This window comes from Rhea americana, unplaced genomic scaffold, assembly GCF_003343005.1.
Source record: "Rhea americana isolate MKP2758 unplaced genomic scaffold, rheAme1 scaffold_99, whole genome shotgun sequence".
Lineage (NCBI taxonomy): Eukaryota > Metazoa > Chordata > Aves > Rheiformes > Rheidae > Rhea > Rhea americana.
In genome coordinates, this window is record NW_028187188.1 from 2,763,610 (window position 1) to 2,791,198 (window position 27,589).

Consider the following 27,589-nt stretch of genomic DNA (forward strand, 5'->3'; position numbering starts at 1 on the left):
AAAAAAAAAGAAAGAAAAAAGAAAAAAAAAAAAGAAAAACCCTTAAACACACCCTGACAACACTGGCATTAACAAGAGTCCTAAAATCACCTGTGTTGAGTCAGATTACTCTAACTGAAAAGCAGTAGCAGTTCTATATGATGGCTGTTTAAGAGAGAAGTAAGAGCCTACCAGTTGCGATTTTTGCAYGAGTTCTTTAAGTGTAGAAAAAAAGACTAATAAACTCATTTCAGATTGCCAAGCAAGATGAGCAATAATCTCGTTAACTAGCATTTCACTGAACAACACCGCAACTACGTAGTAAAAATGGCCTATTTATTTTGTACTTCCTCCTTTGGCCTCCTTAGAAGCAGACATACACCACTTCTAATTTAATTTTTTAAATAGTAACCTTTGAAAATTATCTAAATATAACAATTATTAATCATGACTGCCTTGACAACAGGATCAAAAGTTTTATGAGCTCCTCAGAGTTATTGTAAAAAACCCCACATTTTCATAACAAATGAAGCTTTGTTCTAGAAGGTGGCAAGGGTGAACTAATGCATTTGATAACGGAGGAGTGGAGGGTGGTTTTCTAAGAACAGACTGTGTGCCTGGCTATCACATGTCTTCCCCCTCCAAGGCCAAGAACAGACAGTCCAGGGCACTTACCAGGTCACTTTTAGGTGCTTCCTGATAATCTGCTGAAAGGCAGGACATTGAACTTCTTGCGCTGCTGCTGTCACTGCCTTGTCGTGGAGCCTGYGCATATTGCCGGTATGTAGCACTCTTCGGGGTCCAGCGAAATAGGTTGATTGACTCACGGACACAACGCTCAATGTCAATCTCTGAGCAAGGATTTAAAGAACAAACAAGAAATGCAAATGTGAAAAATCAGTAAAGCTGGTTAACCAAGCTGTGACATTGCTGAATGAATATACACATATCCATCTATATCTCTACTGCTCTCTCTCTGTCCTATAAACACTTATTTTTCATGAATATTTTTCCAACTCCTTTGGTGGAAAACAGGAAATCTCAACACTACTCATGCTTGATGAAACACAGAATGGGTATGTTTTAGAGCAATTTATTTAAAAAACAAAACCAAACCAAAAAATATCCACCCCATAACTCACAGGAGAACATTCTGGCTGAAGGAGTGACGTGCCCTATGTGACAAAATATTAGTGAACTTGGGAGGATAGCAAACATCTGTTAAGCGAGAAGCATCCCAAAATAAACTCCAGTCAGATGAAAACTACTGAAGCATAATGAAAAATAGGAAAAAAACTAAAGTGATCTGTAATGCTAAAAGCTCTGCATGTATCTATCTTCTAAGAAGATAGGACACAAAACATTCACTCTTCTATCACTGTAAGAAAACTTTCCAATTTTGCTTCTCCTGTCTAAAGAAAAAAAATATTCTAATTTGTACTTTATACAGGCCTAGTGCAATACTTAAGACAAGCAATAGGTATATTGACATTTGTTGTATCCCTTCCAAGCATCTTAGATAGTTTACTACAGCACTCTCAATTTGGAAGATTGAGGCATTGATTTCTATCAAGAAAATAGAGGCACCGCAGCTGAACTTATCTGTACTTCTCAAATGAAACAGATGCATCGCCATCAATCAGGGACTAACTCCAGAAACCCCAGTCATTAACAGGGTGGCATGACGGGGGGGAGCTGAAATTGAAACCTTGAGCAGAATATTCTACTTAGATGAGATTAGTTTTTTTAAAAAAATCTGAACAAAATATGCCATCCATTAAGCTCCTATTCAAAAAGTTGTCTTTATTCTGGTAGGACAAAACCTCCAGTATGTATTTTAATCCCATTAAAAACAGTATGCTTATGTGCTTTCCTAGGTCAGAAATTCAGAAAGATCAAGGACTAAAGCTAGAGTTTGCAAAATTTTAATTCCAGCTCTAAAACCTTCTTGCAGATGTGAATGTAAATCACAATTTTCCTTAACCATGTCAGCTTCCCCAGCTATGTGGGGAAATATTCACCAGAGATAAGTGGACAAAGTGGTGTTTCAAGAGTAACTGAAAATTTTTCAATTCTGTGATAAAAATKTWTTTTTTTTTAATTTTGTACATACCACAACAGAAAGTTATTATTTAGTATCATCCTCAAGGAAAATCCAAGCAACCAGAAAAATTCACAAAGAATTTATRATTTCAGGTAAAGATAGAAGATGCCTTTCACTGGAATTACTACTGGAACTCAGAATACACTCTAACATTATAATTACAGTCACACTTTTTCTCTATTTCTAGAGGTATTTTATTTATAGAAAGGCTAAAAATTCAGGTCAAAACTAACATGTTTATGGGTTTTGTACTTTTGTAAAGACACTGGTTCATTCTACAGTGAGTTATAGCCATGTCTCCTGAGATTCTTGGCATACCATAACAGACTACTAAGGAAATTTTAGCAGTACTGTTATAATAAATGAGATGAAAGCAGAATTTAATAGGTTAAAAAAAAATATATATAATTTTTAGTAGCACGAGTAACACTCATTGTGGGAGGGCATAACAACCTGCAAACATCTCAAATTGAAAACTAGGAAATAGGGGATGGAATAGGAACYATATAGTGCAAAAGAAAGTAACATAAAAGATGAGAGCAGAAATTAGACTAAATTGACAAAGTTGCATATTGAGACAGACTATCAAAATTTATCTGCTAGAAACAAGCTGCATAATCCCAAAAGAAATCTATTTTGAGAACTGGAAAATGCAGCAATATAATTTGGCTAAAAATGATAACCCGTCCTCACACTTTAGTGTGAATCAAATCACTAATTTAGTAGTCTGTTATTTTGTGGTTCTCTGACATGAGGTTTCTCATTTCTTCTAAGAAACATTTCTAGAGGCCAATAGCCATGCTTAAAAATGAAACTCTGTAGAACAAGAGAGAATTTTAAATGGTTTGTGAGGCCACCAAAAGCCAGCAACAATTCATAGCCTGCTGATTAATTCATYTGCTATAGTAATGCAAAATAAAAATAAAAATTATTTCGTGGTTCCTGATAAATATATGTATATATGTACAGAGAGAGAGAGAGAGAAATAGACACACACACACACACACATATATATATGGGGGGGGCAATGATCAGTATTTATCACCTACAAGGGAGACAAGACTGTTGGCAGTAAAAAGTATTTATTTTTTTTTTAAGTTAGTTTCAGGATAGTGGACTTTAAGAAAACATTAATATAAATCATTTACAGAATATTTATTAGTCATATCGCACAAATAAGCTTCACAATTGAATAACCTTCTAGCTTTTTTTGTTAATAGAAAGATCATTTCCAGTCAATAAACAAAATGTTTTTTTTTGTTTACTTACATCACAAATGTGATGTAATCTTTTGCAGCCTGGCTGGCTAAGATCTTTTCCSTACCATTTGGCTAATAAGAAAGAGCCTGCCATGCTACTCCAATTTGAATTTCTTCCGATGCCCTTACACAGACATGAAATTATTCAGTCTTTGATTAAACGTCCTTTATTATCACACCAACGTTTGGCATGCCTACAGTGTTAATCTGCTTCTGTTCTTCCTGCTCCTAAGTAGTATTCTGTGTTCCAAGTCAGACAGTATTAAATGTTTACATATCATTACGTGCATACTGCTGGTATGTTAGAACTCTAAATACAAGTCAGTGCCTAGACTCTTGGTCAGGACTATGAACAAATGAACAGAGTGTACTTCATCAGGATGCCAGAGTGCTTGTCATATGCAAACAACTTAGATCATCCTTCGCAGAGGAGGATCTGAAGGAATCTCAAGGCTTTGGCATGAACAGAAACCTCTAGAAAGGATAGAGAGGGTCTGCTCATTCATGAAGATACAACTTCTCCGTGCTCTCCGAGGACCCTCCTCTATTTCTTTCTTTTTTTTTTTAATAATCTAAAGAGCATACCCATTTGGTTTTTATTCATAGAAAATATTTTGCTGGAAAACCTATAATGAAAATGTGCTGACATAACATGGAGCCATTAACTGTGAAGCATACACTAAAAAAAAAAAAAAGTAATAAAAATACTATAAAAATATGTTCTCATTTCAAAATTTAGTATATCTTAAAGCTGTCTGGTTTTCAGAAAGGGCAGAGCACCTGCATTTCAAAAAGTCTAAGCTGGAACCCAAATATTTAGCAACAAAAAATCACTAGTTCCATCTTAAAACACTAGTCCTTAAGAGTTTTAGCTTGACCTAGCTTGAGTATTTTACAGTCAATCAGCAATCAAACCTTAGGGGAAATAGTTATGCGGCACAAGCTATTTATGCCACTCCTCAGTATCAAAAGCCTTCTTTCCCCCTACCCCCTGAGGTTTTAAAATATACAAATAATATAGGAATTGAGAAGGAAGGAAGGGAAAATAAGTGACAGTAATATCCTAATTTTGCTATAGCCCTATCTCAATATTAAGTCTACTGAAATATTTTGCTCCTTTTCTGAACTAAACTTCCCAGTTGTTCTAGGATACTACTCACTTATCTCTTCCATGCTGAATTACTACTCCATACCAAGCTGCCCCCTCTATCAGCACAGTCTCAATTGAAAACAATGCTTCACCTCACACAGCGGCTTTGCAAAGTTATGTACGTTCAGTGTGTATTATCACACATCCAGGAGAGAAGTAGACTGCGCTTGAAGTAGATGTTAAAAACAAAGCATCAATTTAAAAGCCACACATCTGTGACAAAAATGCATTTTTATTTTTACAGCAAAACTGGAAGCACAAATGCTGTTCACAGCAAGTGAAAGTGGTTACTGAAGCAAAACATAAAATGAATAGCTCTTATTCAATGAAAATGTACACAGACCAAGTCTTTGTGTGCAGTTAATCAATTCCAGAGGCCTTTGCTTAGGTAAGAGGAACAAGTTAAGAAATATGGCCAAAATAAACTGCTTCTGCATTTGGAAATGCCCCAGAAATAAGGGCTTGGTTTGATCTCTCCATCACAAGTAATTTATCACTACCCTGCCAGTCAACCTCAGCTTTCCCCACATAGCCACATAACCAGGCAAGAGACCTTCATACTATAGAAGCAGGGAAATGGAATAGGTCAGTCAGTTTGACCTCGTGAGTCCTGCTGTAAGAAGGAAGAGAGATGAAATGCCATAAATCTTTTCTTTTTACATGTCACACAAAAACATACACTAAGCTCTAATAATTAAAAGGACAAATCCAGTAAGAAAGGTGACATTTCTACTCATTATCTCTATATCTATTACTGCTAAAAGGTTACTATAAGTGAGGTCAATGAAAAATTATTCTTTTAATATTTCATACATTACAGAATTACTATTATATTTCATTGTTTTACGGACAGTCATTTTGCTCTTCCTCTTATACACGTTAGCACCCCTTTCAATGCATCACAGGAAAAAAAAATTCAAAAACTACATAAATATCACTTACTAATTTTAAATTTCTTCAGCTAATAAAAAAGATGGTTCTATTCTTCCCATAACTTTCCACATGGATGTGAGGTGCATATCTCAAGAGCTGTCAGAAAGACAAGTGCTGTCAAATCAAGGAGCCCCACATTTTTAATGCAACACAGTAGATGTACAGAAGTTGCACTGAACTAGACTAAAAAATGGTTAGATGTGGAAGCAAGGGAACTAACCAGAGGACCACATCTTCACACAGATTAGACCTTGCATGGCTGTGATGAGGTACAGTAATTTCAATGCTGAATTGATGGGCTACTTGATCTGGGAGCACATCATTCTACAATTCTCTCAGTGTCTTGGAATAATAATAATAAAAAAATCTCTAACAGAGACAGTTCATCATCCTCAGTACTGCTTACTATGACTTGCTGATTCTGCAGTTTGCAGCCTACGTGACAATTATCCTGCTGCTGGAAAGGAATTCAAACAATTCAAACTGTTCTTGATTTTGAAAGCCCACAAGCAGTAGTTAGTATATCAAAAATGCAATGGTCCAGGCCCTTGTTTGGTGAAGGCACATCAATTCACCCTGCATTAAAAAAACCCATTGTAATAATTGCTCTGACTCAGCAGTATAGTGAAGAGTTTTATAAAGAATTCTTTCTAGTTATAATATGTTGTTGTCCTGCATTGATAAAAAYGACCAGGAAAGAAGCAGAATGATGGATGACTGTACTAAGAAAAAAGGCTTTTTTTATAAATCAGCCATCAAAGGCAATGCTACACACTATGTTTTACTGAGAAGGAAGACCAGCAAAGGTTATATAAAGACTGTAACACATCTTGGTGTACTATGGTTCATGGCTAAGCTCTGACAGGAAAGTGTATATTAAAGAGTAATATGAAGAGGGCCAGGGCAAATGGCAAAAGTTTGTAGAAACTAACAGAATGTAAAAGACAACTAGATCAGCCATAACATCAATTTAGGATGCAAGCCAATGACAGAAGGGACAGGAATTTACACTGCAAAATGTGAATAGTCAGATGGATGCTGCTTGGCAAAAATAAAGATATAAAAAAAAATAGGGGAAATAATAATGAGAAATGAAGCCAGTTAGCAGAAGAGAGAACATAGTTTAAGAGACAGAGGATAACCACATAGAGAAGATGCATAAAAATACAGATTTACAAAACAATAGAAATCAGTTTAGAGGAAGAACTTGTTAGAAATACCTGGAGATGAAAAACTTGTGCCACCAACAAAACCTCCACCAACATTCAATATTTGAAAGAAAAAGGTTTTGGCTTTTCTGTGTTGCATGGCTTCTTAAACACAAACACACAAACAATCCTCCCTAAAACTGGTTCAACAGATTGCTAGCAATCTCGAATACTAGTGAAACTTGTATCTTTTATCTTAAATTTGTGCTTCTCAGTAAGAATATGCAAATGCAGAAGCTCAACATGCATGATGAAAGATCATGCTAAGTTTACAGCTGCGCAGTAGGTACCAGTCACTTCAACTGTTTTCCAGACTCGACATATATAAAATTGTGAAAAACTCTACAATTAGAAACTTGGACCAGATCAAATGCTTGTAATGGATCAACCTCTGAAGAGTGGAAAGAAGGGCTTTTCATTAGCATAACTTTCCTCTTGTTAGTCCTTCAGATGTTTTCAAGGAAAGAATACGATGGAGCTTAGAATTTCGGATTTTGAAATAAAACAAAAATCAAGAAAGCTTAACAAGTAGCACGTATTGCCATGGAAAATAGATCAAACTATATACCTCTTGATTCTTACATCAACAATGGAGAAACTTTGGATAAGGACTAATACATGCAAGATATCTAGGTGTCCATCTAAAGAGTATCCCAAACTACGTAACACACTAATTACCAAATGGCAGGTAAYGTATCATTCAAGTGCAAGACATTAGCTTCCCACAAATATAGCACCTGTAAACAGGAAGAATAACAACAGGAAGAATAAGTGGTTGCTTAGGCACCACTGCCTAAGCTTTGATTTGTAACAAAATCATCTTGCCATTTGGCACTACAGTAGATAAATTACTGAGATGCAAAACTTTTGGTGTTTACCATGACTCAAGTTTACGCTAATATTTCACAGTGCAAATCTTGTCAATATACACTTCTAAATGATTTAAAGTTTGCTGCAGAACTGACCTAAGTCAGAAGGAAAAAAGATTTCCCTATCCTGTGATAAAGCTCTCCTGACATCTCATTCAAATTTAGGAATGAAAGTATTTAAGAAGTACATTCCTAAATAGAGTATTTGTCATAATGAGAAAAGGACCATCTTTGTTTGTAAGTTAGTGTCGTTTAAGGGTTATGTTTTAAACAGAGAGGTTTATGGTTTGTCCTCCATCAGCTTACTGCTGAATTTGTTTTCTTAGAACTAGTTTAACAACTAAAGACATAACAGAAGAAACACCTAGAAGAGGTTTTAATTTTAGAAGAAAGCTTATTTTATTCTCTTTAATTGTTCTACCTAAAAAGCAGTCTTATATAACTGTATACTCTAATATGTATGTGTACACAGTGGAGAAAAACTAAGATGCAATTGGTACATTTCTGATTGCAGAAAGCATAAGCTATAGCTCAGCAGCAATTGAATTTTTATTTCAATTCAAAAAAAATTTCTATTTTGTAGTTTTGTCATGATGTTAGCAACTAATTTTTCAGATTCAGTTTAAAAAAATATTTTATTCAAAGCTGTTTTGTCTACTTTGTACTTTGTATTTTTGGCTAGGATTTGAGCATCACTGCCCAATATCACAGAACGGAAGAGGTTGGAAGRGATCTCTGGAGATCACCTAGTTCAACCCTCCTGCTCATGTATGGTCACATACAGCACACTGCCCAGGACCATGTCCAGACAGTTTCTGAACATCTCCAAGGATGAAGTCTCTACAACCTCTCTTGGCAAAATGCCTAGGATTTTTTTCTCCATTCATATAAATTACTGATCTGACTAGAAAAATCCATAGAAAGAATTTTTCTTTAAGCTCTTTACTGTCACTGCTTGATTATCAAAATTATACATGAAACACCATTTCAGAACTGGTCTTTCACTTCCCTGAAAAATAAAACAATGGCTACTACAAACTCATGCAGAAAGCAACAAATAGAATTTTACCGCTACCTGGTAACCCATCTGTGTCCCTGTGAAAATTTATTAAATTTCTTAAAATTGTACTTTCCATACTGTAAATATTCTAAGACGCAGTCTACTTGGAAATTTCTTAATTTATCTTGGTGCTAGAGTGAGAGACAGAACAGAAAAGGTTCTAGTTCAATCAGATGAAGGAAATAAATGCTGAGACTTCTCTTTTTCTAACTGTCCCCAAAAATACAATGCAAGATAGCAAGTTGGATCTGCCTCTGAACAGCTCTTCTAGTAATCCTGCTCTTAGGCTCCAGGCAGTCCCTTGAAAATGTCTCAACAGCTAGTGAGGCTGGAGCCATCCCCTTCAACCATCTGTTGTTTTGACCAGAACTCAATTTCACTACAACTTTTAACTCCCATACTTCAATAGTTTTGAATGAGATTGCTCAGAATTTGAGTCAGCTCTGCCCAGAGCTGAAGCATCAACTAAAAGATTTATTGCAGAATATACCACTGGCTTGTGCATCACTGACTGGAAGACCTACAAACAGCTGACACTATGTTGGTGAGAAAAAAAAACAACATCATATATTTTTTTTAACATATGGACAGAAGAAACAGCAAGAGATTGTCTCGCTCCTTGCCTCGCTCTGAGACTAAATAATATGTGACTAACCTATCCCCTACAAATGCTCATTTTTGCGATGACAGAGGTTTCACCTGACACACCCCTGATGTGTACTTAGCTCATTTGTCACCATTTTCAGAATACAGGCTGCATTCTTCACATACAATGCAAGCCCTTCCCAGYTTGGATACCAATCATGTCCTTCCTGAACAAGTTTTGTCCTTCAATGTCCTTCATCATAATACTCCAGAGTCCTGAATTTTACTGCAAACTTGCAAGAATGTAAGTTCTTTGAATATGGGTATGTAAATGAAAGGGAACTGACAGAAATCAAAGTATGATAGAGCTAAGAATTCACTTAAAGACTATTTCTTCTTTYTCAGTCTTTATTTTAGCCGAAATGTTTTCCTGGCTATCAGACTGCAGTGTCTGTGCAATTCTGCATAAGTAGGTATATGTCTCTATTAACAGGACTTGACATACATATACCAAAAATATATCTACAATCACACAGAAACGTACTAATAACATACATTTTAAAGAGGAATTTTAACACTGCAGTACTTCTTGGAGCCCAAGACCCCCTCTGCAATTCCCCTTCTCCCCAACTTTTCAAAGCAGTGGTTCATTTGGCCACCAAAACCTTCTGCAAACACTCAGCATCAATAGTACTAATAACTTGTTATTTTCATTTTCCTGAAAAAAATGAAAATGAGTATCATCTTTCCATCTATTTTTGCAACTCATTTGAAATCTCTCCTCAATTCACAAGTAGAAGACTAGTGGGAAAACCATTTAAATCTTTACAAATGCATTCTGCAAAAGGTAGATATATTAAAAAAAAAAAAAAAAAAAAAAAAAAAACCAATAAAAAAAATTGATAAAAAAAAAAAAAAAAAAAAAAAAAAAAAAAAAAAAGAGCAGATTTTCCCGAAATACTTCTGTAGAAAGAAAATAGTTCAACTACTCAAGAAGCAAAGCTAAGATAGAAGTATCCAGAATTTCATGTCCCAATGCCAAAAAACGCAGTTACATTTGCCAGGTCTACCTACTTGTACACCCCCCCCCCCCCCCGGGTAAAGTCGCACAAAATCCTACGTGATTAATAGCCATGTACCATTCCATTCTCCAAATCCCCCTTTGCTATGAGGGGGTACATACAGCTTGTATCAAGGAACAGGAGATGTAAGTTGCACAATACACACTGATTCTACGACACGYACTGAGGAGATTCTGCTGATGAAACCACCTTTCCCCTTTTTATCATCTACTATTATCTTTAGATAGACAGTCCATTGCTACAGGATATAATTTGATTTTCTTCTGCAAGTGATAAGTACAGAGCAGCAAGGACAAATAAAAACAAAATAAAGCATTTGAGCTTTTTTTTCTTCAGTTTCACCCAAACTAACATTACTCTACAGTCACAAGAAGGCAGAAGCCATAGAGCTGCRTGGCTCATGTAGCTAGAAGTGGAAAATGTGAATAATTAAAGAATTCAGAGCTTTATGTAAAATGACATCAATTTTAGATTTTGACACTACAGAACAGCCTTGGTGAGCAGGTGTGCCCTAACAAATTGMTCTGCTTCTGTACCAAAGCCGGCTTTCAACCAACAGTGGGCTATAAGCCAAAAATAAAAGAAATTGAAGAAAAAAAAACCCAGCAGCTATGCACGGTTTCTACTTCATAAATGCCACTATTTACCAACAATAAATCTTCAGAATTGCATTATAAAATACACCTGCCACTTGTATTTCAAAAWACCCTCTAGCATAACAAGGATAGGAATATGTTGAGATTAACATGCTTCCATAAATACCAGTCCAATCTATATGTGTTAAGAAAAATGTTATTTACATTTTATTTCAGATATCTTTTAACATTTTTTATTTCTTTTTTTTATATTACGGAGTTACACTACCATCATCATGCACAGTATAGTATATAGACCAAAATATGTTTTTTTCCTTCAGATGTACTGTAATTTGGAAAAGCAGACCAGCTCCACTAACTCTACGATAAATCACTTTGCAGTGTCATCTTTCATAAAGGACAAAGGTTTTGAACCCAGACAAGTTACAAAAAAGCCATGAGCCAAGACTTTATTGTTGAAGTTATGAGAAAAGTTCCCTTTTAGAAKGGCAGTTATGTCTTCTCTCCCCTGGAGCCTTAATCTAAGAARCAGAACATTTTATATTTTCAAAATTGTATGATAAAAAGTTAGACCTTATTCCAAAGAGTAGATTACCTTGATTTTTCTACTCAGATGGAGAACTCCACTGTATCTCTTTCAACCTCTTCAAAGTTGGTGTTTTGACCTCAAATAAAGCTTTAACTTTTATCCAAGAGGAAGATAAAGAATAAAATAACTTAAATGGAAACAGGCACCATATATGTGCAAACTCAGTGTGGACTTGGTGGCCAACTGCCATTTATTCCTTCTACCAAATCTTAAATCAACTGAACTCCRAATGACAATAAATACTGCCACAGATGTGGGTAGATACAGGTTTTTATGAAGAAAAGGAGTGGAAAGTAAAGTGGTAGCTATCAAGGTATTATATATGTATGTAAGGTAAATTTGGCTATTTCTTTGATGCACATCTGATTTTGCTGCTGTTGGCAGAMACATCTGTCTGAACTGCACCATACAACATTAGTGCAGGTTTTCCACTATTTTTTAATGCTTAGTTCATTTCTGAGTTGGATATAATCCTTCTAAGCATTTATATGGCTTTTGTTGCTATGGAATTCAGCTTTTTGGTATATCACTCTAATGACAACAGACTCTCTTACTGCAGAAACTTGTTGCACTGGACTGCTTTGCCACAGCCAGTCTGTCTGGACTTGGCACCTGAGAATCTTCCTTTAGAAGCACTGACCAGAATGAAGACAGCAAAGAGACACACTCCTTAGCGACATAAAATAAAAGAACAAACAAACAAAACCCTTCTTCCCCCCAAATATATACAGAAGATAAGGTTATGGTATGAACTAATGGACAAGGCTTAGTTGAGAGTATAGATTGTGATTTTATTCTCATATCTAGGTTAGGCATTTACTTATTCTCTAATAGCATCTGTTCCATTTTTTTCATAGATTGTCTGACCCCTTTTCAAGACCATAATGAAACTCAGTATTTCCCTGATAATTTTGGCAGAGATTGCATCCCTCTGAAAGAAGATCTGTTTGCCAGGCCCCATGCTGGGCTGAGTTAGGGCTTGAGTCAATTGGTCTATGGGATTATTCGACAGTTTGCAGGCAGCTGTAAACATCCAGATGCTTCCTTCTTGGGTCTATTTCCTAAAAAAAAAAGGTGCCAGTGACTTTGTACTACTTACAGTAACTCAGTAAAGTAACCAAGTTGAGCTACAATGATCACATATTTTTTTTGACAAGGCACAGCATACCTTATCACACAGACTTAAGGAAAAATGTTAAAGATGTAAGTAAACCAGAAAGTTTTAAAGTAAAACTACCTGGTTAGCACTAAAGACATGAAACAGCCATCCAGATTATGGATTTGCTGTYTTACAGGATGCAGACATATTCAAACTGGCTTACAACAGGTAGCGATTCGTCTGGAAGCACAGAGTTGGGCTTATGTTGATGGTACCTTGGGAATCACTCCACAGTAGCGGCATATCATCATTAACTTCTCATTTCCCTGCCACACTGTCCTCCTGTAAGTCACACTTAGATAAAGGAAAAACAAAGGTAATGCATAATACATTTGCTCTCTTTGCATCATGTAAATGGGATGAGATTTACTAAATTTCAAAACTACATGAAAAGAATTTGCAAAGACTCCAGGGTCAGTCTTGCTCGTTTGTCTGAAACGCTACCTGCTCCGTATCTTCTTTGACATTTATATTCTTTGAATAAAGTTTGAATAAAGTTTATAGGTAAAGTTTTGCAAACACAAAGAGAAAAGAACTAATGTATCTTTATACTTTCCCTGAAAGAAGGAATGAAAGCATGAAAAAAAGCCCTTGGGGTAGTAATTTCATAAACAATATAATTTTACCTATATTATAGCAGTCTCTTAACGTCTCCTTTATACAGTCCCATCAGGAATGAAGTAGGATTTTTGCTATTATTATAGTAATATGGGTTTTCCAGTATTACTGATTAAAACATATATTTTCTAGAACTACCCATAGTCTGTCAAATACTACAAAAAGAATTCCTCACCTATGAGAATAGTTAAAACTCAATATTGCCAAAGCACTTAAATTCTGAGTAGCATTGCTGCTCCTACAAATTTGGAATAATAATTTTAATCACAAGTCTTATCAACTACATCATTATCAGCTACATCATTGTGATTGACATAGAATGAAAACTAAATTCCTTTTGTTCCGCGACACATCATTTCAGTTCTCCCTATAATTACAGGTATAGGCATCAGAATACAGAAGAAGTTTGTTAAATCCACAGCTCTCAAAGATAAAAACATACCCTTGAAATAACATTGGCTACGACTATAGATAACTTTCAAGTAGAGTAAAGGATACAGATGAAAAATGAGGGCTTTGCCATTCATAAGCAATCAAGGTCAAGGAATTCTAAAAGAAATGGAAGGTCCAAAAATATGACTTTGACGACAACATACTATTAACAAACATAAAAAACAAAACAAAACAAAATCCCACAAATCAGGACCACCATTTTTTTTCTGCCACTACAGAAGATAAGGGCAARCATTTATGTGGGTACAACACAGTTATTTATTTACATTTTTTTTGATGTAAAAATTGTAATGTCACAGGCTCCATTAGAGCAAACTATTTTTAGTAGAAGACAGAATTSTCAAAAGCCAATTCATAACATAACAAGTCCCGAGCATAACACAGTGTTCCACAACAAAAACACAGTCARTGCTATGGCATGTTTTTTTTATGCATGGACTCCTTACACACTGTGAGAAGAGTAACTGTCAACTCTATCACCTGAAAGAATACAAGGACAAACAACAATCATTCTTTGAAGCAAAGTCTAAAGTAATCCCTCTACTCACTTCAGTAGAAGTTTACAATTATACAGGTAGAAGACTTACAGGCAGATTTGTAAATCTTGCATCTTAACTTGACTGGATGAACTATATCCACAGAACRTTCTGTATCTCCTACTTTGTATCCTAGTAATSTGCTTGTGCAYGGGCATGTTCTAACATACACAAAATATCCTTAGCTGTAAGTATTTTTGCATTGCCAGATTAGACTCAAAAATCTACCCAAAAGCACAGTGATTTCATAATTATGGYGACACGATATCCTAAGTCTGAGGAAAGAGAAACCTTTATACAACTGAAATATAGATCATCTCAATGCCCAACTACTTTAACACCTGTCAAGGTCAAATAAACCTCTGCCAAAGACGGCCAAAGTTGCAAGAATAACATTTCTTCAGATGAAATTACCTTAGGCTGACAAAACATTTTAAGGATGGCAGAATCACTTAACTACATAAAGTACCACAGAACTACTCTGCATTTCTCTAATTCATGGTGACATACTACCCTAGAATCAAAATTCAGTCTCAAATACAGTGTTAATTTCCCTATGCCAAGTAAAGAAAACAGCAAGTTTTCTTGTATCATCATCTCAGTAAAATTCAAATACTTGGAATTTTAAAGTAGCATGTTATAATTAGCTTTTATTTTTKCTTCCTGGTCACAGAAGTCAATTTTTAGATGAAGCCATAGGCAACGAATAGTAACCATAAAGGAATGTTATTCTGGAGAAAATGAAATTTTGGGTAAGAGAGAACTGAAAATAACAAGTAATGCCCATCATACAGTTAAAATACGGTCAATGCCTYGAGATGAGCATTGTAAAGGATTTTCAGGACCAAGCAATCAATAATAGCATTGTGTCCCTTCTTTTTCTATCATTTACTTCGTCAAACAATAACTGAAACTGCATTAYGTGCAGTGACCTCAAAATAAAGCAGTATTTCTTTTAATTAAGATACGCGTATTTAGAACCAGGGTAGGAACTAGGGTAGCAACAAGAAATGTGTTTAGAAGTGTTCCATAAAGYTGCAAGACTGCAGTAAAATAGATTTATCAGACTGGAAGGTAAGTTACTTTCACTGGCAGCCTGAGATAAGCTACTTGGGTGTATAGAAAGCTCAAAAGCCACAGGAGTTTCAGGCTGTTGAGCAACATTTGATTTTAGRTTGAAATTATCGCAGATGTTCTGAACAACAAAAGCCCCTCCCCAGGGTGACACAGTTTTAGGTAAAGGTTGTCTGTAAATTAGTTTCAGTAAATTCCCAGGCATGGCACACAATTTATTTTAACCAAGATAATGAATAACYTGGTTGGAAGACATTGGTGCCAAAAGCCTAAGTAGCCAATACTTCTTCATAAGAAGTAAGACTTAGGTTAGAAAGAAAAAGCACAAGGCCATGAAAATTTATATATTCAAAGAAACTACTGAAAAGTCTTAGCTAGCCCTGTAACATTTTAAGTCACGCTAGTACTTTCATTTTCATTCTTTCCTCAGTTTATATGCTTTGCATTAATCTCACAATATTCAATTGTGACACTACTGGCATCCAAAAACATTGCAGATATCAACAACATTTTAAAAATGCTTTTCAGAAGTTAACACCATTCTACTAGAACGTTACCTATTAGAATGTTAGCAGTTAACATAAACCATAATCAGCAGAAAACACACACATTATAATACTACAGATTTTATCGATTTAGTTTTACTTGCATAAACATGCATTAAGAGAAGTAATACGTTCTTATACATGACCTTAGCACAAAGTACTTCAACTGTCAGTAAATCAGTTGGTTCAACATAAACTGGAATATATAATTTAGAACCACTCGAGGAAAAAAATATCAGGAGAAATGACTTTAGGCAAGAAAATAAGTAAAATATTAATGAACCTATATTTAGCCAAGATACATTGCTAACAGACGAGGAGCAGGAGAGGGAAGAGAAAAGATCGTTTAATTCTGCACTCACCTTTCAGACCATCTGAAGATAGCCAGTTAAGTTTAATAAGGGCATTTGAAATGACTAAGCATATAGACCGAAACTGARAAAGATCTCATTAAATGAAGTAGCCTAATTAAATTTCTTATAAATTGGAAAATATAGTAACAATTGCATAGTAGAAACTGAACAGAAAGGCAGCAGAAAAGCAGAAATTTGAAACCGGACACACACTCAAGGGCATAGAGTGAGACAACAGCTGCGACGGTATTTAGAGAAACCACACTGCTTCACCTGCAAGAACCTGCTGAACCTGACAGGCTGACCTATGGAACTATGAACAGAGAGCCTGCTTGGTGCCATATCCTACTAGCCTTTTAAAATCCTGCAGCTGTGGAGACTGCTGTACTTAACAAAAGAGCATTTCAGTTTAAACTCTCTTCCAAACTTGATTCTGTCATTCAATTCTTCAGAAAAAGAATGACCTCTGTTTAAATGAATGATAATTCATTTAAATGGATGAAGCCCACTAAATCCATACAAAAGTTAAAAGCTCTCTTAAGTTCTCTTAAGAAAAAGCTACACAATTAAAACAGTGCCACCTCTTAAGATTAAGACCCCACCAAGACCTTGACTATATTAGTAAGGTTCTGGATTGGAGAGGCAGAAGTAATACAAGCACAGGAATATATTCTAGGTGAAACACTCTTCAAATTCACAATAAATATTAGGTAACCACAAATTGAAACACATCTTTCAGTTTACAGGACTTATTTAGTTCAAATGCATTCTAATTTCTCACCAGAAGCTTGCTAATAAAACCTAAACTCCATGGTTAACCGCACTCTTTTAAAAGATGCCACACTTGTTTGTACAGATATGTCAACAGAATCCCACTGTCCAGGCAGACAGAACTTCTGTACAATCATTATGGAGCCTCCAATCTGACTGTGAGGGTTCTTTTGAAAGCTTTACATTTCAAATACTAACTGCCTTAAAACAGAGCAATTTTAATAGCTTCTAAACTGTTTTCCATACTTGTATATTATTTACTTCCACAGGAAACATTTAATAAACTTTGAAAGAAAAATCACTTGTACCAGCAAAGTAAAACTGTTCAGAACAGCAGCAAACTTCTTCAGTAAGAAATTCCAGCCAGCTACACTGTTTCCCTATGTCTTAAAGAGTTCAGTACTCATGAATTATTTAAAATCATTCTAAATTGCACAAGGAAGTACTCCAAAATTCACCTGGAAATGATAATGAGGTAAATCAGTTCATTCTGATGRCAGCAAAAAGACTTCCACCACCTTCCTCTCACTGTTATCTAGAGCCTACCTAAATCTTAACAACATTCCAAAACACATGCAAGGTCTGAAATATATATACATATGTACCTGTAGGCACATCCTTCAACAGCAAGACACTGGGGGAACACAGAGAAAGTAGGAAGAACTAGTTTTTTCTATACCTGGTAAGTCTGAAAAAAGGAGAATGCATTCATTGAATCCATTAGCCAGAAGTCGATCCCTTAGTTGCTGAAGTATAGCCACTCCAATACAGAATGGGAAGGAGGAATTTCCAAGCAGTAACGTATCCCACAGGTGAAAAATTTTGTGCAAAGGAAACACATCTGTGTGATAAACAGGCACAACAGTAARAAGCAAACAAACAACCAAACAAGCAAAACAACCAAACCAAAAAACTCCATAAACATTATTACATACAAACACACAGAATAAGTAATCTGTACAGCCTTCTTTTTTCTTCTCTCTCTTCTCCTCCCCCTGCCTTTACCTATCTCATGGTTATTGCTTTCTTATTTGGGATTAAACAAGATTAAACTTAATTTATTTTCATACGTAGATTTATTATTCTGTAAATCATCAATATCTCATTATCATATACTTAGAAATGTTCAGGTTTTCAGGTCTTAAACAGCCTCCCCTCATTAGGCAATTTCTTTTTCTTTTGCTACAACATAACTATGTGGKAAGACAGTTTTTCAATATCAGTTTTTCAATAGCATGAAGACATTCAGTGAATCAGCAAGCTCAACTACCTAAAATTAGAGAAGAAAATTGGCCGAAGAGAGCAAAAACATCAGCAAAATAAAGGAAAAATAGGGAGGAAGGCCTATAGTTAAAAAAGCTGAAGGTAGCTCTCCTAAAATAAGTTATCTTTCAGCTAAGTAGTTCCAACATTTTATTTTCATTCATTGCAAAGAAACCATTTTCTCAGTTTTCCAAAGGGAGTGATTCTCCTGAAGATTTAGAAGAACAGAAAACTGAAAGAATTAGTCTAGAACTTAGGGAATTACAGTCAAGAATCACCCTAAATTCTTTGATATTTCAGAGAAGTAATCCTTCAGCTCTTTTCATTCCCCTCTCCACTTCTTTTTTAATTTAAAGTCTGCCAATGCTGACATGAAATGAAAAAAAAGAAAAAAGTACCGATATCTTTAAGGAAGATAAGTGAGCTTTCTAGACTCACTTTATTAACTCTTCCTCCTCCCTTATTAGAAAAGTTCATCATATCATGAAGCTCCTTTTATTCCAAATACACATGCACAAATACCATACTACAGTAGTACTACACAATAAAAATATGTTAAGGTATAATAAAACAAAGCTTGCTTTTTTGGCTTTTATAAGCAAAGTGACTATCTTTCTTACCATAATGCATGGGAGAGGGGAACACAGAGCAGAGAAGCGGGGGRAGGGTTTGGTGGGTGTAGAGATCTTTTTACTATATTTTTCTCCACTAGATAAAGCTTCCTTTTCACACTCCTTAAATGCCACACGCATAATATTGTTCAGTTCAAATTTTATACTGTTGCTCATTCAGAAATAAGAAAATGTTAATAAWTTTCAAATTAGGGCAGAAAGTGCAATGTGACAGGCACTGCTAAGACTCAAATCACAACATAGATATTCCTGCAAATAACGCTTGACCTGCTAAATGATAGTTACACCATAATTAGGAAGGCTTTATGTGGAAAAAAAAAGGAAAAAAATTACACTTAAACATCAGGGATACATAACTTTAATCTCAAACAAAACCATAACTTCTCCCCCCTCCAAGTGGGTCRGAGGTGGGGGGGAGGGTGGAAGGGTTTGTTGAGATATGCATTAAGTCATAAAGATGTTTTCCAGCATACGACCAACATGCTTCAATAATCCTGGGTGTTCCTGTCAATGCTAACTACAAGCTGAACCTGCAGGCTACCAAAGACTGAAGCCTTTCCCTTTAAAATTGAAGGGAACATTCCACAGGAAAAGAAGAAAAATTAAACACAAGAAAATTTAGTCAGTAAAAGAAAGCATACTCACGTGTAAACATTGTAAGAAACCAAGGAATAGCATAAAGCTGCAAAAGGCATGGGGAAAAAGAAAGAACAAAAACTCACATTTTATTAAGAGTCACACTAAGTTTTTGCTTGGGTCAATTTTCTACAACACAAAAAATTACCCAGCTTGACATTTATGTATTTAAAATAGGAAATAACTCCCATGGCTGAACTATCATCATACAACTTCTAGCCCCTCAAAAGAAGCTTGTTCCTCCCCCAATCCTCCATTCTCATCTCTTATTACTGTTTTGTGATGCTGAAATAAAAGAAAAAATTCATTACATTTGCAAAAAACTAGTCTCTGTAAAGTCTTAAAGAGCTCAAACATCTGCTCTATTAGACTGCCAGAGTTCTCACCTTACATATCTATACTGCTAACTCAGAATTAGTGAGGAAAGCCTGAACAAATAAAAACCAATTTGATTCAATATATATTTTTGCTACAGACCCTCCCCCTCCCTTTTTTGGATAAATAATTAAGTGCAAATCATACTTTCCAATGGAAAAATACCTGTGTATTTCTATGATCATATTTATTAAAATGCAYACTTTTCAGTAAAAGGCAGTAAAAATAGTTTCTCAAACATATACTGCCAGTTATTAACACTTCAAGCATTTGTGTTGCTGTAAGTTGACATTTCAAGACAGGTGTCATCTGAAGGATCTGAGGCAGCTTCAACACTTACACTACTATGAGTCAGCACGGGAACCTGTGCTGACTGTAATGGCTATGGAAAAATCCTTGGTCTCTGCAAGGCTTTCAGCCTGGAGTACTCATTACACAATATGTATTAGAATAGTTAAGTATTTATGACAATTCAGTATGCATCAGAGCAGTTAAGTATGATACCTTAAGAGTGTCTTAATTTTGAATAAAGCATTCACTATGTTGAAGGCAACAAAACCTATTTTTGTGAAATGTCAAACAGCATGGAAAGTTCCTCTCAGGGGACTTTCCAAGAGTCAGGAATACAAGAGTCAGACTAGCACTGTTAACATTTTACTCACTTACATAGCTCATGAGTTTTGTTTTCCATTTCTGAAGATTTACAGTTACACATAAAGCTTAATAYATTACGTTTTAGCTCACAAAAAGTGCAAGTTAGTCCTCCCATTACGCTTTCCCTGAAGTAAACAAATGTGAAGCACAAAACATAATTTATACTACGTTAATAAATCACCCCTCATTCCATAAACTCTTAACTTGGTTGTGGCATTGACAAAACAATGCACAGATTTGTTGCAAGTTTCTTTAGCACCACACTTTCTAAATTCTATTCCTACATCTTCATTTGARTATCTGATAGTATCCAGCCCACACTGTCCTTAAGACTAACAAACCTGAGATAACCAGTCTGTTCAGCACTTCCAATATTCAAGCAGTTTTATAAAGATCRGCCTCCAATTCTCCAACTGAGTCTAAAGGCTAAAATCAAACAAAATAAATCCATCCCTCTCACTGTTTCAATCTTATAATATTATAATAATAATTAATAATAATAATTATTATTATTTATACTGCCTTCCTGAGTATATCTTTGAACTGAATAATAACATCCCTTTGTGCCTTGAAATATTCCCAGCAGTAGTTGTGATCAGCTAATACCCATTTACCTGCTTACTCACATGGAACATCTTGCTTTCCATGCACTAGGAAAACAAGCATTCCTAGGAGCCTGAGGTTCCTCTTTGCTCTGAGATGTACCTTCTGTGGGAATCATTTTTGGAAATACATTACTTCATTGGAATTTGAAAGTAGTTACTTCCTGCTTTTCATTTATCTTATAAAAACATTTTAGCAAAATAGATCAACACTTTCTCCTAATTTCACACACAGACACCTGTATCTTGTGTGTATAGAYACGCAGGGACATACATGCAAAGGTAAAATCTGAAATATTGAAGAGATTATTAAAAGGTAACCACAACGCAAAGCAATGCTTTGCTACAAACTATCCTCACCAAACCTCTAASAAGCTACAACAAAAAATAGGTCAAATTGTAATTAAATAGCAGGTATTTGACAAACTTTTACTGATGAGAAATTTTTTCTTCTAATTTTTATAAATATAATGTTCTGAGACAAGCTATGGAGGTTATAATTAATACTTACAAGTAATTTAGTTACAAAAAGCAAAGAAAACTCACAAAACTCGTTTTATTATTTCACCATACAGGTCAAACGGAAAAATAGTGATGAAAAAGGAGAACTGCACATATCTGACCTGAAGTCCTCAAATAGCCTATCAAATTCATTTAGTTAAATGACTGCACTTCAAACATATTATTAGTAAATACYGCCCCCTAGCAATCACCAGTTAGAACAGCATTTTCCCGTGTTCTTGCACTAACAGATTGTTGTTAAAATGGTTTCCAATCTTTTGCTACTGGACTGCAAAATGTAATGAGGTTGTGTATAAAACCAACAMACACTTCATTTTTTGGAGAGCTTGAGAGCTTTGTTGTAATTATCATTTTGCTTTGCTAGCAAAACATCAGCTGTTTTGTGCTTCTAAGAAAGATTTCAGCCACTTCYACATGAGGAATGTGGTAGCCCCCTAATATCAGTAGCTGCTTAATCAATCTGAACAGAACCACAGATTTTTCASTTAAAATTGAAATCCTTTGCCATTAGATTTACTTCATTGTAATCCTTCCATTCTCTCTATCTGAAGCTTCTTCTCCTACAAGCTGTTCTGCTGTAAAGAAGTCTGCTCTATAACAGAGCTTAGAAACCCAGTTCAGTGTTTTCCAGAGTGAAGATACTTGTTTGCCCATAGTTAGAAAACAATTATTTGAGAAGAGCATACTTCCCTTTAGATACTCAAAGCTCTCAAAGCCATTGGCTTGAATCTTGATGAAAACATTTTCATGAGGATTTTATCATTATCTCTATTATTATTATTACTGTCTGCATTATTTGTCTGCTTCTCCARAAAAGGAGACATTTATGCACTTGTTTCCATAGAAGACTAAGGGTTCAGTTGTAAAAGAAAGTAGTTTAGAAAAATATTTAAGTTCAGTAGCTTTTGCTTCTATTCTAAAGACATTGTAGAAGGAATAGCAAGGAGCATCAAAGGAAAATAAGCATTAGTGCTCGTTGATGGAGATGGTGGGGAATATTAGAAGGTATGCACAAGATTCTTGATCTGTGAAAATTCTTTAAGAACAGAATAGCTGACCTGTATGCTCCAGCCACAGTTTATGCTCAATAAGRCAACTACAGTGGAGCTGCGCATCTGGTTGCAGGATAATGAAATTATTTAAGATTGAAGGCCTAAACTTTCCAAAGCATCAAAAATGCCAACATTATTCACAAGTTATTGTTTGTTATGTATCTACACAACATTTAAGTTCACTAAAATCCTCCAAGAAAGCTCACCCTCCACCCCACATAGAAATACCGACCTGAGATCAAGGTTAAATATCTACCATTAAAGGTAACATGCACAATAGGGCTAATCATCATTCTCATCTTTTATAGAGTAATCCTCCTCTGACCATCTGCTATTCGATGCAGTGGGTTAACTTAAACTGACAAGGTACCTGTCATATCTCCACAAGCCATAAGAATAATTTATAGMTATTAAATACATGCTATAGCATAGGGTTTTTGCTGCTATTTTCAATGCTCATACAACTTATGTTTGAGCCTTTCCTGCTCAAAGCTCAAGTCAAGTTTACAAGAATACAAGAGCTACCATATTAACTCACATTTTAGGGCAATGTGGACAATACTGTACATCCAACAGCAAGCAGCTCAGATGCTTCAGAAAAATGTGCTAAAAACACTGCAGCAGACAGATGTAAGATAATTCGTCTCCCATGTTAAGCTACTTTCTACATATTYTAGGCAGGTAATGGCTTAAAATCCAACTCACAAGGTTTTATATCTTTATTTTGTTATTTGAATTATCAAAGAACAATGGATATTCACGACCAGTTATGGAATCCAATCTTTTTTTTCCAAGCTTGCTATACAAAAAGACAATTTGACATGGCTACATAGAAAAATGAGCAAAGGGTGAAACAATGATTCTCAGCTAAAAGGAGCAACACACTCTCTTGTACCTTCATTTCACTATTCTGTCTTCCAAATACATGCAGATATGCTCATATTCAAGCATATAATGTGCTTAGAAAACTGATCATATATTCAAACATTACAAAATGGCGCAAAAGTGTTTTGATGACTAAGGATGCAAAGAGGTTACAGACTGAATCCAGTTCTTTAATATTAAAGCCTACCCACCTATACTCTCTTACACAATCAAAATTTGAAGAATGACCATTTTCTTACAAAGTAAAAATACTAGCAAGAAATCTCTCTTCCAGATTCACCACTAAGTACTTGCGTAATAGAACTTGTGGAGACAAATGGAAATAAGATACATCAATCATAAGATTTTTTTAACTCCCAGTAAGAGGGAGCCCTACTACTGAACTTGCACATCACCAAAACCAATATAAGGGGTCTACCTATGATAGCAGCTTTAGCAAGATGGTATTAAGTAACWGCAGCCAGACTTTGTCATCTCTGTTAACAGCCAGTTGACAACTGTGTCTAGCCTCCATGATCTGCAGCTGAAAACTATTCAAAATAATTTATGGCTATAGTTACCCTTTAAATAACATAGCTCACTTCCTTGTTTTTCTTCAGTTCAGAAGGGTCTGCTGTTGGTGTCAGAATTATTCAGTAACATACAGAGCAGGTACTATACAACATTAAATAGGGTGGGGACGGTTATAGACTTGGGGAGAGTGAGCAAAGAAGAACTGCAAGATTCACTGTATCTCTCTATTTACATGTAAATCACATAGCCATAGCAATGTACTTAATCCAGGCATCACATCAGCTAACAATATTCACAACTATTCAAGCTTTAGCAGTATTCAGTATTCTGAGCGCTACATGACCCAAAGCAAATGGGAAGGGTGCCAGGAAACAAAATCTTTCCTGCAGCGGGAGCCTATGTTTCAATGATGAAAGATTAACCAGGGTTTACTTTGATAGGATTAGTATTCAAGCACGAAACTCTGGTTCAGATCTCATTATTAAAGTGCGTATCCTTCACCTTGATGGATCCTGTGCTGTCTTGTTACAGGTACAAAAAGCCCCTCTCTCACTAATCTAGAAGGCAGAACAACACTTTTTTATTTAATGAGATGAYTTAGAAAGGAGAGCTTCTCTTCAGAGCAGTTAAGTTTTAGAACTAGCATTTATATATAACAGTTTTCAAAAAAATATATATAACCCTGTTTTGCAATATCTACTACACTACCTATTCACCTTCGATTCTAGACTGTAACTCTTAGAGAGATGGCTCACATTTGACTACGTGCTGTCCAATGATTAGCACAACACAAAAAAYACACCACGAGGCAACTTTTAATTATTCCACTTGACTTTTATCTTGAAAGTTTTCAGCACAGAGAATTGCAACTGTATAAGCAGACATTACGAGTTCTTGCAAGAGCAGCGAACACCCAAGATAGGCTGTTAGAGCTCTCATGCAGAGGAGAATAGTAGAAATGGAGACCAGTAAAATTGTCAGGATTTACATCAATACATTTTCAATGGGAACTAGCCTTCAGGACAAAATACGCAGAGGAATTGCTTTGGTCATCCACAGGCTATAAAAATAAACAATGGGAGCATTTACACAGTGATGCTGCAAACCTGATTCTCCTTCAGAAACTTAAACAGTGCTGTTACCTGTGCCTCTTATCCAGAACTCTTTAGGCATTCTGCAGCTGAGTACATTCTCCCTTCTCCCCACCCTCCGCTCATCTTCACCCCTTTTCTCAACCCCTCTACTTCAGATGTGGCTCATCAGTGATAAGTGTTGGCTTCTAAAAGCACCTCAATTTATAATGCAATACATTGGTTCTCTCTTCCGTTCATTTTAATGCCACATTATCTTTTAAATTTGGAAAATTCATATACAAGTTATTACATTAAAAATACATTTACAGAAGAAAGCATGTTTGCTTTTTCATCAAAGTCTTTGTAAAAAGCGATAGTGAGTATCTGACAGTCCAAAGAGGCAAATTCACCAAGGATTTGTGTATGAGAAATGGATTTCATAGCCTTGGCCTTGCTGCTTCATTTTAGAGCATTTTTTGAATTTAAAAAAATGCATATTTGATAAAAGATGCATTACRTGAGCAAGAAATTTATATACATTTCTTATATATGAAATATATATTTCTACMTCATTATCTCCTGACTTATGTTTCCTTTTTCTATTTTAACCACTCAGWCATCCTGTCAAATGTATCCTGATATAAACCATATCTGTTAAAATATGTCCTTTCCGCAGCCTTGTCTAAATCCACTTTTCAGAAACATTATTCACAAACCTGGATAATACTAAATCAGGTAAACAAGCATTTTTATGGAGTATTACCTTGTCTTTCTGAACTATACATGGCTCTTTAAGTAGTGAAACTTCTCCCTTGTTTAGTGACAGCTAAGGTGAGGCCCTACAATATGAAGAAGGCCTTGTTTTGCTTTTACCAATATATCCCTCTCTATTACACTTTTGTCTGCATGTTCGTGTATARTTTCCCATCTTAAAGATTTCTTCTGGGTTATATATTTGCTTAATGTTTCTGATAGACTCCAACATACTGCTAAGTATTTTGCAAGAACCAACAATGCACCTGCAGATTAAACTTCACTTGCATGTATTTTTTTCTATTATTTGTAAAGTAATGCATCTTTCAAGTGAATTGACTCACCTTTTAATTAGTTTACAAAAATATTGCTGTTGGTCACTCATGCTCACATTAATTTCTGTATATTAATCCAAACTTCAAAAATAAAATCACATATTTTACAGAATGATCTTAAAGGATAAAATGACTGGTAGTACCTTTATTGTATTTACCATGACAAYAGAATGGGGAGGACTCAAGTAAATAAAATAAAAATCAAAATGTTACCATTTTATGAGCATACTCAGAAAGGTTTATTAATATCATATTATCTTGCTTATTATAAACAATTGCTGAAATAGAACATGAGGGCAACTTTTTTTTTCTTTTTTTTCTTTTTTTTTTTTTTTACACTTCCTCTGAACAATATTATAAGAAGCCTTAATACTTACATCTGGAATAAAGCCAATTTCATTAAGATGGTTACTCAGCTCTGGATCATGGAATGCAATCATTTGAGAGAATACTGTCAGGTATTCTGAAATGACAAGCAAGTTCAAGATCATTCTCAAAAATACAAGTTACCATATCCTGCTAATTCACAGAAMAGCTGTAAGAAAGGAAGAACATTGATTTTGGAGGAAAAAAATTAAACTCAAAAAAAAAAAGTATATATTTTAATGTATATTTCACATGCAAAGTTAAATACATTTCAGTATAAATGAGCCACATGATACCAACTGAAGCAACTTACAACACTGTTTCAAGGATTTCTAAGACCTAACTATTCTGATGAAACACAAAATATACACTTCTCAAATTGTATTCTGTGTAGTTTCTTTCCTATGTCTAATTTTATAGTCCAGAAGTTGATGCAAGTTTTAAGGTTACTACTTCCATGACCAGGAACTTCTTTTACGTTGTCTTTTTTTGAACAAAGCAAGATATTTACTGTAAAAAATCTAATTCATTACATCTTCAACATAACACATCAGGCTGAAAGATACAATTTAATGAAATGGCTGGAATATTACTTGCTTTTAATTGGAAGTGACAAGAGAATACAGTCATTGAGAGACTCCCTTGCCTCTCCCCAATTTTGTCCACATTGTCATATGCTTTGTGAGAATAAAAATGAAAAGGCAATGACACCACAGTTTCATAACAGGTGGCAATTCCTTTTTCTCCACACTCCCAAGGTGATAGCAACAGTCCCACTACAAATTATACTAGAAGAGAAAGGATGCYTTCTAGAATTTTACATCCAATTATTTTATTTTATGCTGGAGAAAAAAAAAGGCTATAGACCACAAAACCCCTTTGTTATCACTGCTTCAGGCATCAGACACCACAGAAGCACCAGCCTCCTCTCTGGCATTGCATCTCTGTTATGCCACAGATGCCCTAGCAGTACCCAGCTGAGGAGTTAAGTGGTTGAACAGGCCC

General features: G+C 35.3%; 1 protein-coding gene across 3 annotated transcripts in view; it reads right to left on the minus strand.

Annotated features, from left to right (window-relative positions):
- TBCK (TBC1 domain containing kinase) overlaps positions 1–27,589 on the minus strand; it is a 107,719-nt gene that overhangs the window by 31,104 nt on the left and 49,026 nt on the right. For all 3 annotated transcript variants that reach the window (XM_085325640.1, XM_085325641.1, XM_085325642.1), the window contains 4 exons: positions 26,596–26,681; positions 19,464–19,500; positions 17,603–17,764; positions 655–830 (listed from right to left, as the gene is read on the minus strand). In XM_085325640.1, the coding sequence (XP_085181766.1) occupies positions 655–830; positions 17,603–17,764; positions 19,464–19,500; positions 26,596–26,681 (461 nt within the window). The remainder of the gene's footprint in view (positions 1–654; positions 831–17,602; positions 17,765–19,463; positions 19,501–26,595; positions 26,682–27,589) is intronic.